The sequence below is a fragment of the Esox lucius genome, chromosome 11 (genome assembly GCF_011004845.1).
Source record: "Esox lucius isolate fEsoLuc1 chromosome 11, fEsoLuc1.pri, whole genome shotgun sequence".
Taxonomy (NCBI): Eukaryota; Metazoa; Chordata; class Actinopteri; order Esociformes; family Esocidae; genus Esox; species Esox lucius.
The window spans coordinates 37,428,167-37,445,525 of record NC_047579.1 but is presented as its reverse complement, the minus strand read 5'-3'; the positions used below and the strand labels follow the sequence as shown (position 1 = coordinate 37,445,525).

Below are 17,359 nucleotides of genomic sequence, written 5' to 3'. Positions count from 1 at the left end.
AAAAACTGTGCTGAAACCTTGGCTGGAATTTCACCCATGCAACGATACTGTGCGTGTGGTATATGAGATAGCATCCCAAACCTTCAGGCTGCCCTAAGCCACCCAGACCCTCTGTAATATGGACTACCTCTATCTCCTGTTCATGTTAGCTGCTAAACAAATGCTGATCTTGATCTTGTTAGAATAAAACAACATCTCTGGCTGTAGATACTGTATGGGGATAAAGCTGTCTTACTAGGAAACCCACTTTTGGAAATATCATGCACCTTAAAGTAGACAGCGCAGGCTTATGTTAAATATGGCAGCAATGTGAAGAAAAGGTCTGTTCTAATTAGCATTTCATTTATTAATTCTACTGCAGGTAGGAGACCTGAAGGATGTGTTAATGAGTTTGTTTCACATGGGGGGTGGGCCTCAGGATGTCTTCACTGACATGACTTAAGATGTCTCAGGAAGTCTTCGTGGACATGACTTAAGATGTCTCAGGAAGTCTTCACTGACATGACTTAAGATGTCTCAGGAAGTCTTCACTGACATGACTTAAGATGTCCCAGGAAGTCTTCGCTGACATGACTTAAAATGTGAAGTCAATGAGAGGTTAAAATGACTTAATACATCTCACGAAGTCTTCACAAATGTAGCATAGAGCAGCATAGCATATGCTGACCGCATGGCACTCGTTTGGAAATATATACTTAATAATACAACCATCTCTCAGTCCTACTATGACAGGGACCTACCCTGACTGATAAAGCACTCTTAATGTATTCTGTGGAGAAAGATCTTTAGTAGTTGAACTTAAGCAATAGTCAATACATGGATGCATTCAAAGCTAAACGTTTTCCATAGCTTTTGTTGTCCGACACAGGTTGGTGCCGTCTCAGTGTTTATCCTGGACGCACTTAGCATAGGCTGTGCACCACAATCTTAATGAATTCCACTTCAGGAGTGTTTCTTTAGCCTGCTTGTAATCCTAACCACTGGCAGCCGTGCAAATGCTGTAGCATTGAATTTGTTTATAATACAATGTTTTAGACACTGCCTGTACCTTGAAATTGTTGATGTCTGTTACAAGTTTTAAAAGCACTTTTGACTATTACTTTTTTTATTCAGTACGCACATTCTGTAGGCTATGATTTCTAAGATCTCATTTTAGAAGTGTTATCTAAGTGTTTGAAAAAAGCAATTTAAGAAAGGTTTTTGGTTAGTAACCATGTCAAATCCTCTGTTGATGAGTATTTTCCTGATTAAACTGTGTCTAATGTGTCTTTAATGGGTTTTCACATTTAATCTGGATTATGTTTAAGAACAGTTGACTAATTTGGCATGTAAGCCTGTTTGACAAATTGACTTGTTTTGGAAAGTGTCCAAAGATATTTGTCCTCTATATTTCAAACATTCAGTTGGAACACATGATATGTTGTAAGGAAATAATTATACAAACACCTAGATGAAGTGAGTGTTTTCAAATATTTGCCAAATACTGAATCCAAATAAAGCAAATGAAAGCTTTACAGCTAATGAAATGTCCATGGTCTTGCCCAGAGACCATGGACTACGTTACAAGCTTTTAATGTCTATTCTCATGTATTCCCCCAAGTAAAATCTGACGTGATATTTCGACAATTAAATTACGTTTTTATTTTATTATTGCATTTTGGCCTTTGTTTTGCTTGAATGTTTGCTCTCATATTTTTACATTACCAACATAATATGCGCTAACATGCTGGCTGTTCTTAAACCAGACCAAACTCTCTGTTTACATGGCTCTGGTACTAAACCCCATGATGTCCCAGCCCTAAACTTTTGGACTAAGCTGCAAAGATCCAAAACATCTGGACCTGATGACTTAGTACAGCATCCTGGCAAGTTGCTGTAGCCTCAGTGACCACAGATTATTCAGCCTCTAACTAGATTGTGTATATGTGTGTGTGTTTGTGTGAGAGTGTTTTTCCCTTCCAGCAGCTGGGTGCTGTGAGTGCCTGAAGACCATCATTTTCAGTGACTAATGGATGACTGTGTAATGCTAAAGCTTTTGATTAGTTTATGTGGGCCTATCAAACAGGGTTTCAGTGTGGGGGCGCAGTGAGCGTGTTCTCACATGATTGCCATGGTAACAAAGTTTGGCGTTCAAGTGAATTGAAATCAAGTTGTGGCGAATCATAATTGTAAACTGTATAACTGTGGATAATTTACACTTCTGGTAATGATAATTTGGTGAAATAGTGTGATTTTAGTGGATTATTACTGGATTATTGGTTCTCTTGTTGTTGCTGATGTGTGGAAACAGTTACTCTGCCGCCAAAAGTAAAAAAATAAGTACCTCTCTGTGGTATGAGTCAGTGATTGTAATGGCAGATCAGAAGTGAGCGTTGGTTTTAATTAATGTATGGAGCAGGATGTTAGTGAGAAAAGCAGTAAGGGTGAGTAAACTCTGTGTTAATCAAGGCAAATGGACTTGTGTCCACTGGGACCCTTCAGTAGGTCCCAGTGAAGCTAATATAGTTTTTTTGTGGACTTCGGCTTGGTGCTCTGTGTTTTGCAGTCCTGCCTGGCAGTATTTTCACCGGGTACAATGGTCTGCTCCGGGGTCAATACTGTATGACCGGTGGCTGGGTTTCCTCTCGGGGGACACTCGGCAGTAGGTTATGACTCTTGGAAATTACCACTGTCCACATGTGTCAACCTTTCTTCTGTGTGCCTGTATACCTGCTACTGTGGCCAGATAGCTCTTGCCTATTATTGTGTTACCAGGCTGTGGAGATCTCCGTCCACTCCATCTACTATAGTATGGATTCCGTTACTTTCAAAAAACAACATACTATGCACCAGCTAACAATGCGAGGCACCAAGCCACGCCCACTTATTTTGTCTTCACACACCTACAGCAAAAAAAGTCCCTAGTATCCTGAGTGATAAGTTGCATCTGGCTTTAAAAGAAAAAAAAAATCAAACACTGTGGAGCTGTAGTCATTAATATGATTCGTGGGATGAGCCTTGGTGAAAATGTCAATGTTGCACACAAGCTTTCCGGGGCCTCTTTGCTTACTAAAGCTAGCTTTTTGTTAGCCTCTTTGGTGGTAGGGTCTCATTCACAGCAGGAACCGCAGGACCCCTAGCAACCTGCATACAGCTTATGTAGCTCCTCCCCTGGGTCCTTGGTAGATGGCAGGGTTGAGGCCTGAGAGAAACCTGCTGTGTTAATGTTCTCCAGCTGTGGACCCCGCTCCAATCTCAGGTCTCCCCTCCCCCTTTCCGTGCAATCTGAGGATATCCCCAGAATGGTTTCCAGCAGGTCCAGGGTCTGGGTGGGAGGAGGTGGAGGTTATTTGTTTTGATTTATCTCCTATTAACTGTCCCCTTGCCTTGGATACCTCCTCAAACGCCTCGTTCTATGATCCAGCCTCCTCAGAAAAAGTGATGAGAAAAAAGAGGAGTAAGGAACTGTTCCCCTTCCACATAGGAACAGGAAAGACTAGGTTTTTGCAAGTGAATTAAAGACAATTGCCTCCCTTGTTCCATTCTGTACCCTCATCATATTCAACCCCCAAAGTATTCTTAAATTGGTTGGATTCACAGTTCAGTCTATCCTGTGCGTCGTGCTGTAGTGACTGCCAACCTTTTCATGTCACCCCACCCATCGTGTTGTACTGTACATCAGGGTTTTTTAAGCAGAAGAAAGCCTGTGAATAATAGCTGTTTTCACACGGCCCTATGGCACCTAATGTAGCACACGTTACCCATTTTTGTTGAGCCGTGTGGGTGTTGGCGAGTTGTGAGGTGATTACGTTTGGCCCGTAGCCAGACTGACACGGGCCCAGGTCAGACGGCGGAGGGGGATGTGTGTGTTAAACAATGAGATGGAAATGTACAGGAAGAGCTGGCGGTGAGAACAAACATGGAAATGGGACGTTGTCAGAATGCAAGAATAACAATGTTCCTATTGCTGGGCCACGTTGCTGTTGAAATGTGAATCCACCTTAGCTCTGCCGAGATTGGGAGAGGAAACGAACAAGAGTGAGAGTGACAAGAGAGAGAATGAAAGTTAGGAGACAGAAGAATTTGGGAAATAGAGGGAGAGACAGAGGGAGAGACAGAGGGAGAGGTACTCAGTTGTCAGGCTAAATATACAATTATTTTCATCCTTTTCACTCATGTCTGTGCTAACAATTTCAGCGAGCTATGTTAAAACACCATTTTGCCTATTCTTATTTATTTATTTTACTTTAACCTTGATTTAACCAGGCAAGCCGATTCAAAACCAATTCTCATTTACAGTGAAGACTGTGCCAAACACTCAATCACACGTGAATGATACAAATGATTGAAAAGCCAATCAAATAGACATCAGGTAAAATGTAATAAGCAAGATGTCAATGAGGTGCAGTTAATGAGGTGATACATTTTTACTGAGGAAGATGGTGTATAGTTGCTCACCATATGAGGTTTCTACAGTTGGGTTAGGTGTTGGGCCAGTAGCTGCCAGAACAGCTTCAATGGGCCTTGGCATAGATTCTACAAGACTCTGAAGCTATATGGATCGAACACCATTCTTCCAAAACTAGAGTTATTCCCCTCTTTTGGGGTCTTGATGATGGTGGAGGAGAGAGCTGTCCAACACGTTGGTCCAATATCTCCCATAGGTTTAATTGGGTCACGCCTGGTGTTTCATTTATTGTGAGCTTGATACAGGGATTGACAAGGTTTTTACCGGCTGTTCTGGTTAGACTCATATGTTAGACTTATCTGCCAAATTATAGAAATATTTGACGATTAATACATGAGGGCAATCTTGGAATGTCTGCAGGGACAGTTCTAGCTGAGGAGAGGTCACAGAAAATATGGAGGTAGATGAACCACTGGTTCTCTATCTGGTCACCTCAACGACAGATGATTGATGATTTCAGATTTTGGTTAAAAAAATTATATATTGTATATAATGTTATACATTTATATTTTACGTATAAAGTAGCCTAGGACTGGCCTATGAAGATTTGAACGGTGTTCTTAACAGACTTGGTGATGGTGGTAGACAGACCTGTACTTTCTAACAGGAGCTGGAGGACTTTATCAGCAGATGATAAGCCTTCATGTCTCTGCATGTCAGAGTAGTGAAGGCCAGTCTTTTGGGTAAGCCACCTTCTTGGCTCCATTCACCAAAAAGAGATCGCTCATTTGGCTCTGAAACAACATTTTGTCCAGATTGATAAAAAATGTACTAACCTCCACCAGTGGTATAGGCAGAAATTGTTTGGCTAGGTATAAGTAAAGATGGCCGGGGCCAAAAACTAAGTACAGCAAAACATAAGACATATTTAGTTTAAATCTGACCCAAAAAAAGTCCATTGACAAACAAGACTGTTTTATTAAGTAGAGACCATAGGGAGGGCAGCGCGACCACAAACATATGAAACAAATGCACAACATGTACATATTACTTATAGGCTACATATTCTTTGAGGAAAGGAGGAATCGAGAGAGAACGAGAAATGAGAGACTACAGGAACCATACAAAGCGCATTATAAAGGTCAGAAATTATACTGTACCCAGAGTATTCCGTCTGATAGCCACAACATTGACAAATGCTTCTGTACAGGTAGTCAAGCATGACAAAGTTTTAATTATAAATACTATCACGACAGGCATTAATACATAAACTCATTTGAAACACCGAACAAATAAACCTGGCCTACCAAAGCAGGCGCCATCATAATAATAAAACAACGGCAACGAAAGCGGTCCCTTACTTAGTATCGAATGACATCATTAGGCAAAATCGTACATATTCATGCTTAGCTAGTTCCACAGCACAAGGCGTAACCTGAACAATCCAGGGTAATGTAACCAAAGACAGAAAAAAGCTGAAGCCAAAGACGTTTAACACAATAGCGTTATCAAGAACATTTCCTCTCAAATAATTATTTGTATTCATTTTTAATACATTTGTTTTCGCCTTTCAAAATATTTTATTTCCAAAACATATATTTTTGATCTCAATACTTTTTAGTTGATGATTTTCTTTCAATATTAATTATTTTATTTGCAATACTAATACTTCTGTTTGTTCTTATTGAAACAAAGGTAACTCCATACCCGTCCCCCCCGGGATTTGCTCCTTGCTCGAACTATATTACAGCCAAGAAAATTGTCCGTACCACTTCTATGAGAAACTACGTGATTTTCCATTTATCACTGTACTGGGGAGCACTCACAATTTTGGTTGTGTTGGCGGTTCGTCTACTGCAGACAAATCCGGAGGTGGTGCAGAGTGATGTTATCCTGGGCTGTTGTTGAAATACACTCACCTAAAGGATTATTATGAACACCATACTAATACTGTGTTTGACCCCCTTTTGCCTTCAGAACTGCCTTAATTCTACGTGGCATTGATTCAACAAGGTGCTGAAAGCATTCTTTAGAAATGTTGGCCCATATTGATAGGATAGCGTATTGCAGTTGATGGAGATTTGTGGGATGCACATCCAGGGCACAAAGCTCCCATTCCACCACATCCCAAAGATGCTCTATTTGGTTGAGATCTGGTGACTGTGGGGGCCATTTCAGTACGGTGAACGCATTGTCATGTTCAAGAAACCTATTTGAAATGATTCAAGCTTTGTGACATGGTGCATTATCCTGCTGGAAGTACCCATCAGAGGATGGGTACATAGTGGTCATAAAGGGATGGACATGGTCAGAAACAATGCTCAGGTAGGCTGTGGCATTTAAACAATGCCCAATTGGCACTAAGGGGCCTAAAGTGTGCCAAGAAAACATCCCCCACACCATTACACCACCACCAGCCTGCACAGTGGTAACAAGGCATGATGAATCCATGTTCTCATTCTGTTTACGCCAAATTCTGACTCTACCATCTGAATGTCTCAAAAGAAATCAAGACTCATTAGACCAGGCAACATTCTTCCAGTCTTCAACTGTCCAATTTTGGTGAGCTTGTGCAAATTGTAGCCTCTTTTTCCTATTTGTAGTGGAGATGAGTGGTACCCGGTGGGGTCTCCTGCTGTTGTTGCCCATCCGCCTCAAGGTTGTGCATGTTGTGGCTTCACAAATGCTTTGCTGCATACCTCGGTTGTAACGAGTGGTTATTTCAGTCAAAGTTGCTCTTCTATCAGCTTGAATCAGTCGGCCCATTCTCCTCTGACCTCTAGCATCAACAAGGCATTTTCGCCCACAGGACTGCCGCATACTGGTTGTTTTTCCCTTTGTAAACCCTAGAAATGGTTGTGCGTGAAAATCCCAGTAACTGAGCAGATCCCACACTCAAAATTGCTTAAATCACCTTTCTTTCCGATTCTGACATTCAGTTTGGAGTTTAGGAGATTGTCTTGACCAGGACCACACCCCTAAATGCATTGAAGCAACTGCCATGTGATTGGTTGATTAGTTAATTGTATTAATGAGAAATTTAACAGGTGTTCCTAATAATCCTTTAGGTGAGTGTAAATGTAGAAGAAACGCTAACCTCCTCGGCTTCTGATCTGCTAGCTCCCGAGTCCTTAATGTTTGGGCCTGAAGTGTTATTGCAAATTTCCTCGTGGTCTGACTTGCTAGCCTCCTCATCGTTTTATCAGGTATCCGAGGGATTGGGCTCGAATGCGATCGAGGTGTTATTTCTTCTTCATCCTCCATTTGTAGCTTTTTAAAGAAGTGCAAGAGCAAACTTTGTTCTGTCTTAACTTGTGAATTTAATGAGCAAATAATTACCGGTGTGGTGGCAAGAACAATAAGAGCACAATATGTAACTAACCAGTTCTAACTAGGCCTGCTATGTAATGAAGGTGGGGTGGCGCGATAGCGTTTGATTCCTTTGTAACCAATTAGATTAGAAGTACATCCTACTGCCGTTTTCACAATTTCTGATTAGTTAGAAAACAATACAAACAACAAATCATAATGTATTACATTTTTTGTAAAAATCTAAAATGTGTTTAGCCAACCTGAGTGGCCCAGCTGTGGCTTCGCCTCTGATCTCCATAAAATCTCATTTTCACTATTGTCATATTGTGAAATGCACTTCCAAATGTACTGAATTTTTACCAGTCCTGATTATCAGTTCTCCAAAAGAGCAAAAGAACCCATTGTTTTTGAGGTGAGTGATCGAAGTAGAAGGACAAAAGTACATAATTTTATTATTTGTCTTTGTATAATAAAATATATTTTATGCACGCCAGTAACTGAACAGTTTCTGGATTTAATCACTAAGCTGGCAAGGTTAAAAAAGATGTTGTTAGTTATCCCTAATTTATCCTTAATTCTAAATTACTAAGATTTTTTTTACACAACAATAGTTTTACAGAACACAATTTCATTTAAATGACATGAACCCAAAATATAAATGCCATTGTCGATTTACAGAAGCAACCAATTGCGCTCGCTTTGCATTGTGGCAACAAACATGCATGTAGCCAGACCCCTGACCTGAGGCCTATACTACAAAGCTAGTTCAAAATAAATCAGGATTTATTGTCGTTAGCTGGCTTCACTATACCTAACAACCGCAGTTTCGCATACCCGGTGTCACGTCGGTGGTTAATTTGTTAAATCAAGCCAGGTTTTCCCAATCTAGTGACGAGCGTGTTCAAATAGAAGTGTGTGTGTGAGGGGGTTTTCCACCATATGACCACATATAAAAGGACCACATGGTGGAGTGAAAGAGTTCAACTTTGACCCCAGTGCTGTGGGAATGTTTCTACATGTGCTAAAAAGGATTACCTTTAACTGTCCAGCCTACTGCTTTTTCTGAAAACCCTTGGTGTCCATGTAGACAATGTACCAGTATGACCAAACAATGACTATCCTTGTTTTCCTTTATCTGAACATTGATGCTGTGGAATGATTTGTGATTAACCAAATCGCCTTCATTCTCACCCATCTATGCTGTTAACAGAATATGCCTGCAATTTATGGCCTCAATCACTCTAGGGAGCCCTATGAAAGGAGTATGGTGCATTTAATATACAAGAGTAAAGTTCATAGAGTCTACATTATTTAAAGTAGTCAACATACGTTAGGGCTGCACGATTTGGACGAAATGTTGCAATTATGGTTATGATGAGCGATTTTCAGACATGGGTGTAATCAGCGTAGATAATCTCACTTAAAAATAGAGATCATAGCCTACAGGATGTGCTATTAAACGGAATAAAAATTGTGTTAAAGTTCAGTGTTTCCTATTTTACACTTTTTACCAATTCGAACGTGCAGCCTGCGTCGAACTATTCATTCAACTGCTCATTTAATGCAATGGTGTTTGCAGTGTTTGCTATGTTTGTGCTGTTGCCATAGTTGGTTAGGCAAAATCTCTCCACCCTTGAGGTATATTTTCTCCCATATTAAGTTTGTAGGGACCAACACTGAAGCTGAAAACTTTCATAACAATGCCGCTGTCTATGTGGGACAATATCTTGGTGCCACTCACAAACTTGAAGCAGATATCTTCGCTAGCAGTTGCGGTGTTCCCATATGGAAAATAAATACATTTTAAATGTGTTTTTAAAAACATATTTGGGATACATAAAAAAAAGAAGAAATTGGCTAATTAATGTATTAAGGAAATGTAATAATACATTTATAATAGATTTACAAATATGTTACCAAATGCATATAAAATGTAAAAAAAAATATTGGAGATGCATTTGAAAATGTATTGGAAAATACATACAAAGTATATTGTACATTACATTTGGGAAATATATTTTTGAATACATTTAAAAAATGTTGCATTTGGCAGACTGCATCTCAAACCCATGATGTTTGGCTTTTAAGTGAAGTGTGCTAACCACAACTCCAAACAGGAATATCTCTTTCAGAGAGGCGAGTTGTGGTCTTACCAAGGTGCTCCAGTACTTTAGGATATATTGATGACTTCAAAATGAAATGCATTTTGTAAATGTATATCTATAAGTATTTATATATTTCAGCACCTTAAAGTGATGTCATCAATACGTCACTAATGATGAACATTTTAAAAGTGTTGTTTGTATATTAACTGTGCTAAGACAAGTGCGCTGCATTTGTTTAGAAAATCCAGTCCTATTTTTGGCTGTAATATAATATTGATTTCAGAAAAAAAACCTGGGTTGCACTTAAGGGACCCCACAGTCCTTGCCAGGCTCAATATCCACTAAAACCTGAGGCCTCTAAGGGAATAACACCTGTGTTTGGCTGTAAAAGAGATCTTGGTCTCAGTTTGTGTTCCTGGTTGAAATAACGGTAAAATAATTTTCTGTTCTGCTGTGAAGTGAAAAAATCGAAGTCTAACATAAATGTAATTTTGGACTGTGAACATGAATTGTTTTGAAATACATTTGGACAATATTGAAATGTATTTATACATTTTGACATACATTTCAGAATAAAAGGTGAAAAACGTTTTCATACCTGAAATGTATTTTGAAAGAAATGTATGTATTCGATATATATTCATCATTGACTCTACATGCATTTTACATTGCAAAAATATATTTATTTTTTTCCTTATGGGTTGACTCAAATTAACATTGAAAAACCATCAAGTATTTAAACAAAATTGGTCCAGGTATTTAAGTAATCTACAAAGATACCTACAGCAGCCACAAGAAAAATAATTACGGCTTTTACACTTAATCTGTTAATCTGTTATCTCGATTATAACCTGCTCTGGAGCAGTTTAGGTGTTTAGCATAAGTTACAGTGGCGATATAACCCGTTAACAAGTGAACCACCCTTGTGACACTGACAACCCAGGGTTCAACCTGAAGTTAGCTCGGGAACCCCAAATCTTGCTTTGTAGTTTTGGCCCCTGGAAGGAATATAACCTTACCCACAATGTTGTTTACCTGCTACCTAACATTGCACTCTCTTACAAACAAGTGCAGTTGCTGGAGAGTAGCATTGTTTCGGTGCCAGTGTGAGATGGCTTCTCGATGATAGTATTTTCTTTTCTGATTCTGTTTATGGAGTTGAAAGGCACCAGTGAGAACCCCTTTTGAGGTTACCACGACCGTGATTTCCCTCAGCCGGTTGTGTCAATGCAGGTTGTTGTATGCTTGATAATGCTAATGAGATGCCACTGTCAGCCTGTTGATGTGCCACTGTGGCACCACAAGTCCTTGTTTTGCCGGAGCAGATTCCATCCCCGTGTCCGTGCCAGTAACCGTTCTCCCATTATTCTTTTTCTGGGGACGCCTCTGAGTATCCATAGCAACATGCATCAACTGACCCAATTAGAAACCTGACATTTATTTGGTTAAGTGTTCTCTGAAGGACTCTCTCTGTAGCATGTGAAAGGTATCCTGGGTGTCAGTCTGGAAGAAGGAATTACTGTCACTTAAAATGCAGTACGGACAGATTGATTCTGTGTGGAATTTTAAGTCAGCCAGCTGTCATAGGATTGAGTTTGTTCAGGAAAACTTGTGTTAAGGGAACTAAGAACTAGGGATGTGCATGACATATATTTTCATTATGGTTTTTCTTCAGCTTATAGTTGACCCTACCATCTCAGAGAGGTACTAAATGAAAAAATATGATGTAAATTGTAATATGTTATTCAAGAAATTCAACGTTTAATTGAGTCATATATTAGAGCTGATACAAAGAAGTTAATTGTCAACCTTCCAGTGCATAGAACTTAAACTATGTAAATGTGATCTCCTGATCTGGAGGAATACTTGTATTTTTTTATTGAACAGCTAGCTAGAATGGTTCTGAACAGCAGTATGCATATGTGATCCTTATTATCTCCATCTGTAGTGCTTGGGCTTGCATCTGGAACCACACTTTATTCCCCTGTGAATTACACTTCTTCTGATTGATCATTATGGGTCCTGGCCAATGGTAAAGCACTTACAGTACCAGGCGAAACTTTGGACACACCTACTCATTCAAGGGTATTTCAATTAGATTTACTTTTTTCCACATTGTAGCATAACGGTAAAGAGATCAAAACTATGAAATGACACATTGAATCATGTAGCAACCAAAAAAGTGCTGGACAGATCAAAATATAATTCATATTTAATATTATTTATAGTAGCCACCCTTTGCCTTGATGACCTTGCATTTTCTCAACCTGCTTCATGAGGTCACCTGGAATGCTTTTCCAACAGTCTTGATGGAGCTCCAACATATACTGAGCACTTTTTGTGTGCTTTTCCTTCACTCTGCGATCCAAGTCATCCCAAACCATCTCAGTTGGGTTCAGGTTGGGTGATTGTGGAGGCCAGGTTGTCTGATGCAGCACTCCATTGCTATGTAATTCCATATGCAATATTTCCTAGTTTTGATCTCTTCGCTACCATTCTACGATGTGAAATTGTAAAACTGAATAAACACCTTTGAGTGAGCAGGTCTGTCCAAACTGTTGACTGCTTCTGTACATTTAGCAGGCACAACCATGCAGAGGCACTGAAAGGAGCAATTAGGTTTATGTGCACTGCTCAAAGGCACAACAACCGGATCTTGTTTTAAACTGGCTTAGGGGTTCAATCTTGTGACTTAACAGGGCCTAGGGTTCAGTTCTGGATACAAAATGGGCTTGGTTGGAGGGGGTACCAGGCAATTTGACTGGGGTTTGGGTTTTAATTGAAACTGGTGACAGAAGTCCCAGGATGTTCTTATAGGGTCAGGCCTTGTGGTTGACGATGACGTGTTCATGTTTGATATACAAGCAACACCGTTACCATTGTTAGCTCCAAGGTGAGTTAGAAACCTCTTTTGAAAAGGCAAACAATTTGTGTGGTGTCAGACAGCCATTAAAGTTCATTACAGAATGTATGATGGGCTGTCTATATCCTGCACATTTCGCCTAACATAAAAAAAAAAAGATTTTGTGTCAGGGTATAGTTGTGATCTCCTTTTTCTTTTTTTTTACAGAGGTTCTCATCAGAGTCCAGGTATTCGACAACAGTGACCTTTCACCTATAGCGGAGGCTGGTGTAGATGTTTTCGGGAACCAGTCCGCCTTAGCGTCCAGCAAGGCAGGGGAAGATGGCATTGTCACTGTCACCTTCCTGTACCGCCCCGGCACCTGGGTCATCGTCACGGCAACCAAGAACGGCTTTGTCACTAACTCCGCCCCCTGGCATGCCAGCCGCGTCCCCTGTGAGTACTGCATTACATAGCCAGCGCATCACACTCTCCCCTCTGGAATGAAAAGAATGTTGTTGTGGTTCAATACTATGCCATCAGAGTCTTATTCATACAACTCGGTGCGATCCCGTTTTGAGAACTTAATCCTCGCAAAGCTCATTTTCAGTACTGATGGCCAAGCAGCACAAGAATTCCTAAAACAATTAGCAGACTCCTTAGGGGACAGTTGATGGAATCCGAGCCCAGGATACCCCCGTGAAAGGAATGTCCAACGAGCCATTTCTCCATGGTCTGGGTGTGGACAGCAGACAGTCAGTGCCCACCCCAGCTGCTGTTACACTGACCCCCCCCCCACCACCATGACCTCTCAGGGTTCACTGTCGTGTTCTTACTCGGTCCCGCCCGGCACCACCCAGCCAGACGACATCCACTCCTTTCTGCAGCGTCTGTGTCTCAGCCCCCCCCCCCCCCGGTCTACCCGGGTGGTTGTCGTATTTATATCCCCACCTTCAGACCTCCAGCCGTGGGGGTGAAGAGCTGTCCTGTCTACAGCAGCGGCCTGAAGCCACTCACCAGTCCACTAGTGTTCTTTCAGCTTCGGGGCCAAGCGGTGAGATGAACCGTGCCTGGATGGTCTGAATGTCGTTCTCTTCTGTCCTCCCTGTTAGGTTGTTTCAACCTAGTGGTCTAAATTGCATACAGGTCCAGGGTGAAATTAGGATGCAGGCTGCAATTCGTGGAGTGTTTGAGAGCGTCTCCTCACCGAGACGACACTGGTCCCTCCAGGAGAAGAATTACATGGATTCCATCGTGGCATCCTGTCGGAGAGACTGTTAATCCACTAGCTAGCCTGACCCATTTAGGCCAACAACAGATATCTAATATGTGTGTTTCGCTTTCGATGGATAAACGATGAAGACACCAGGGATGTTTTCACTTGACACCTTAATCCACCTGGAGCCTTATTAGGGAACCAGTATTTCAGATTATTTGGTGTGTGGTCAGAATTATCTCATGAATTTGGTTAATTCCGGGTTTGCATTGACATTCTAGTTGACTTCCTGAAATGACTGACTTAAAATGAACAGTGAAAAATTATATTTATATGCTTGGGTCTTTTAAGCGTTTTAATTGTAAAAAAAAAAAAATAATACATTCTCCCCCATTTTAAGCACAGTGGAATTCAAGCCTTTTGTCTGACATGAACACAATTGTTAGGTTTTCTAGCATGTTCTCTGAATCATTTTTCAATAAACAGCTCTGCTTATTATCACATGGCTCACTCAACCAGGAAGTGCTGCTATGCTTACTATCACACCGCCCATTCTACCGGGAAGTGCTGCTTTGCTTATTATCACACCACTCACTCAACCAGGAAGTGCTGCTCTGCCTATTATCACACTGCTCACTCAACCAGGAAGTGCTGCTCTGCTTATTATCACACTGCTCACTCAACCAGGAAGTGCTGCTCTGCTCATTATCACACCACTCACTCAACCAGGAAGGGCTGCTCTGCTTATTATCACACCGCTCATTCAACCAGGAAGGGCTGCTCTGCTTATTATCACACCGCTCATTCAACCAGGAAGGGCAGCTCTGCTTATTGTCACACCGCTCACTCAACCAGGAAGTGCTGCTCTGCTTATTATCACACCGCTCATTCAACCAGGAAGTGCTGCTCTGCTTATTATCACACCGCACATTCAACCAGGAAGTGCTGCTCTGCTTATTATCACACCGCTCATTCAACCAGGAAGTGCTTGTTACCACCTCTGCTGTGGGAAAAGAATGCATTTACCAGCCATGAACCACATCTGAACCTAATGGCTCTCCCCCCACCAAAACGTGTTCCCACAGCCAGACGTGCCAAGGCGCCTCCATTCAACCTCAGATGCTGTTGAGACAATTTACCCCTCCAGATGCAAGACCCCCCGGAGTGTACATACACAAACGTGACGCCTGTCCATTCGCCTTCCACAAACTGTATAGATGTTTTTTACCGTCTTCTGCAAGTCTGAATTAATTGATTAATCTAACAACATGTCACCCTCACCTCACAATGAATTCAATCCCACAGTTTGAATCCCAAAGTTCAAATCCCACTATTAAAATGTTCACACTTGTCTAATTAGCATAGAGCAAATTTCCATAAAAATTCCCGGGGTACATTTTGCCATGCGTTGTATCCATATGATACCCCGGGGTTAAATACCAGAACAATTTTACAGTTTTTAAAGTTCTTTTGCGTTCTGTGACCATGACTACAATGAGTCCTCTGTTCTGTAGGCTTTCAAATCCAACAGCCCTCCGTCTCCCTTCCTTTGGCTGTCTCTGTCAGCAGTCCCTGACTACACCTCCATTTTCCTCTCGTCTTTTATTTTCGTCAGCCAGAGAGACAAAGAGGGAGGGAGAGAGAGAGGGAGAGAGAGAGGGAGAGAGAGAGGGAGAAAGAGGAAGAGAGAGAGGGACAGAGAGAGAGAGACTGAGACGAATGGCTCTTTTAATAGCCACTGTGTCCTACAGCCGAGCTACTCTGTCCCCCTCTAGCCCTTCTATAATCTGTGGTTGTCACGCAAATCCCAAGGATGGATGACTCATCATCATCATCTTCATCACCAAGGCAAGATAAAGCACAGCCCTGGTCGCTGATGGACTGAGCTGAGGTCAAGGGGGCCAAATCAGAACACACTATGTGGGCTGGATGGTGATGACGGTGTAGTCTAACATGGATATGTCAGGGATTCTTTTAATGTTTCCTTCATGATGATCTTCTTTTTGCTTTTGTTTCTCTCCAGCCCCTTGACCCTCTGAACACTCACATACTCTCTATTTCCTCTTTTTTTGCTTGGTCTCCCTCACTCTTTCTTTTGCTCTGTCTTTCCCACTCACCTCATAGCTGCTGGTGTTGTTTTTGCATCTCCTTCTGCCCTGCCTCTCGTGTGTCACATTCACACGTTCCCTCTCCCTCTGTCACACATTATTTCCTGGATGTTGTGTCTCTCTGTGCCTCGGGCCAGTAATGTGCTTCCGATGGTGGAGAATATTAACCGTTATGAACGTGTCCTGTACACAACACCTACAGGATGTGTTTGTGTATGTGTGTGTGTGTGTGTGTGTGTGTGTGTGTGTGTGAGTGTGAGAAAGACAAAGATGCAGAGAGCTAGAAAGGCAAAGAAAGAGAGGAAGAATCTATTTCACTTGTGACTTTTTACTAATTTCTATAACACGTCACCTAGTCTTTAATATCATTTTCAAAAGGCCTTTATCCTGTTTTAAACCTGTTTGTGAAGTTTACATGTTAGATATGCAAATGTTATTTTGCTTTTAAATATATTTTATTTACTTTTGTAATGAACGCAGCTCTCTCCTATCTGGGATGTTAAATGTGAAAAAGTGATTGAGGTAATATTATGAGTTTTGCAATTAGCTATAGTCTGACAAGCCCATGGATATTCATGTGTTTTGATTAAAGTTAGTACTAGCCTCCATTATAGCAGCCATTGAAAGCACTCTGGTTGTGTAGCTGAGGGCCTGGATATCGTGCCTGTATCCCTTTAAATCTTTACACACGCAGCTCTATAATATGTTATATAAATTATGTGTCTGCTGCCTTGTGCTACCCCAAGGGGTAAATGAGCCTCCTGATGCTTCTTCAGAACAGATGGGCACTGCAGATTATTCCAAGCACCTTGCTCCCTGTGTCCTGGAGAGTAGCCATCACTTACTACAGCTCTGGAGGGTTCCCACAGACAGCTCAAGGGTATAATTATTGGGAACACTTAGATCCCTGGAGACAGATGGGAGACCAACAAAACATTCTGGACAAAACAATGCCTGAACTCGCACAGTGTAGTCGGTCATTATTGCCAACGCTGAGCTAAGCACTGAATTCTCTCTAGTATCCTTGAAATGATCTGCCTTGCTGCTGGTTTATTCTAACTACTTGACAGTGAGAGAGAGGTTTTTTGCTTGTTTGGGTTGTTTAGTTGGCACACTTTCAAGACCTGTCTGGATCGTCAGGACACACGCCGGTCAGCAATGGATGGGGGGCAGGTCCCTCCACACATTCTGAGACAGAGAAGGTGAAGGGGTGTGTGGTTGGGGTGTCAAAGCCAAGAATGTTTTGAATCGATCCGGCTCTTTCTCCCTGAGTGACACCATCGTCTTGTCAAAATCCTCCTTTAAATGGAAGCTCAGGTATCAATGAACTGAGTCTGTTCTGGCTCCCCTCTCCACCGTTCAGTGGACTCAGGTTCCAAACACACACAC

At 41.5% G+C, this 17,359-nt stretch overlaps 1 protein-coding gene across 1 annotated transcript in view; it reads left to right on the top strand.

Annotated features, from left to right (window-relative positions):
• fam171a2a (family with sequence similarity 171 member A2a) overlaps positions 1–17,359 on the top strand; it is a 54,248-nt gene that overhangs the window by 3,831 nt on the left and 33,058 nt on the right. The window contains exon 2 of the mRNA XM_010892509.5: positions 12,875–13,102. Coding sequence (XP_010890811.1) covers positions 12,875–13,102 — 228 coding nt within the window. The remainder of the gene's footprint in view (positions 1–12,874; positions 13,103–17,359) is intronic.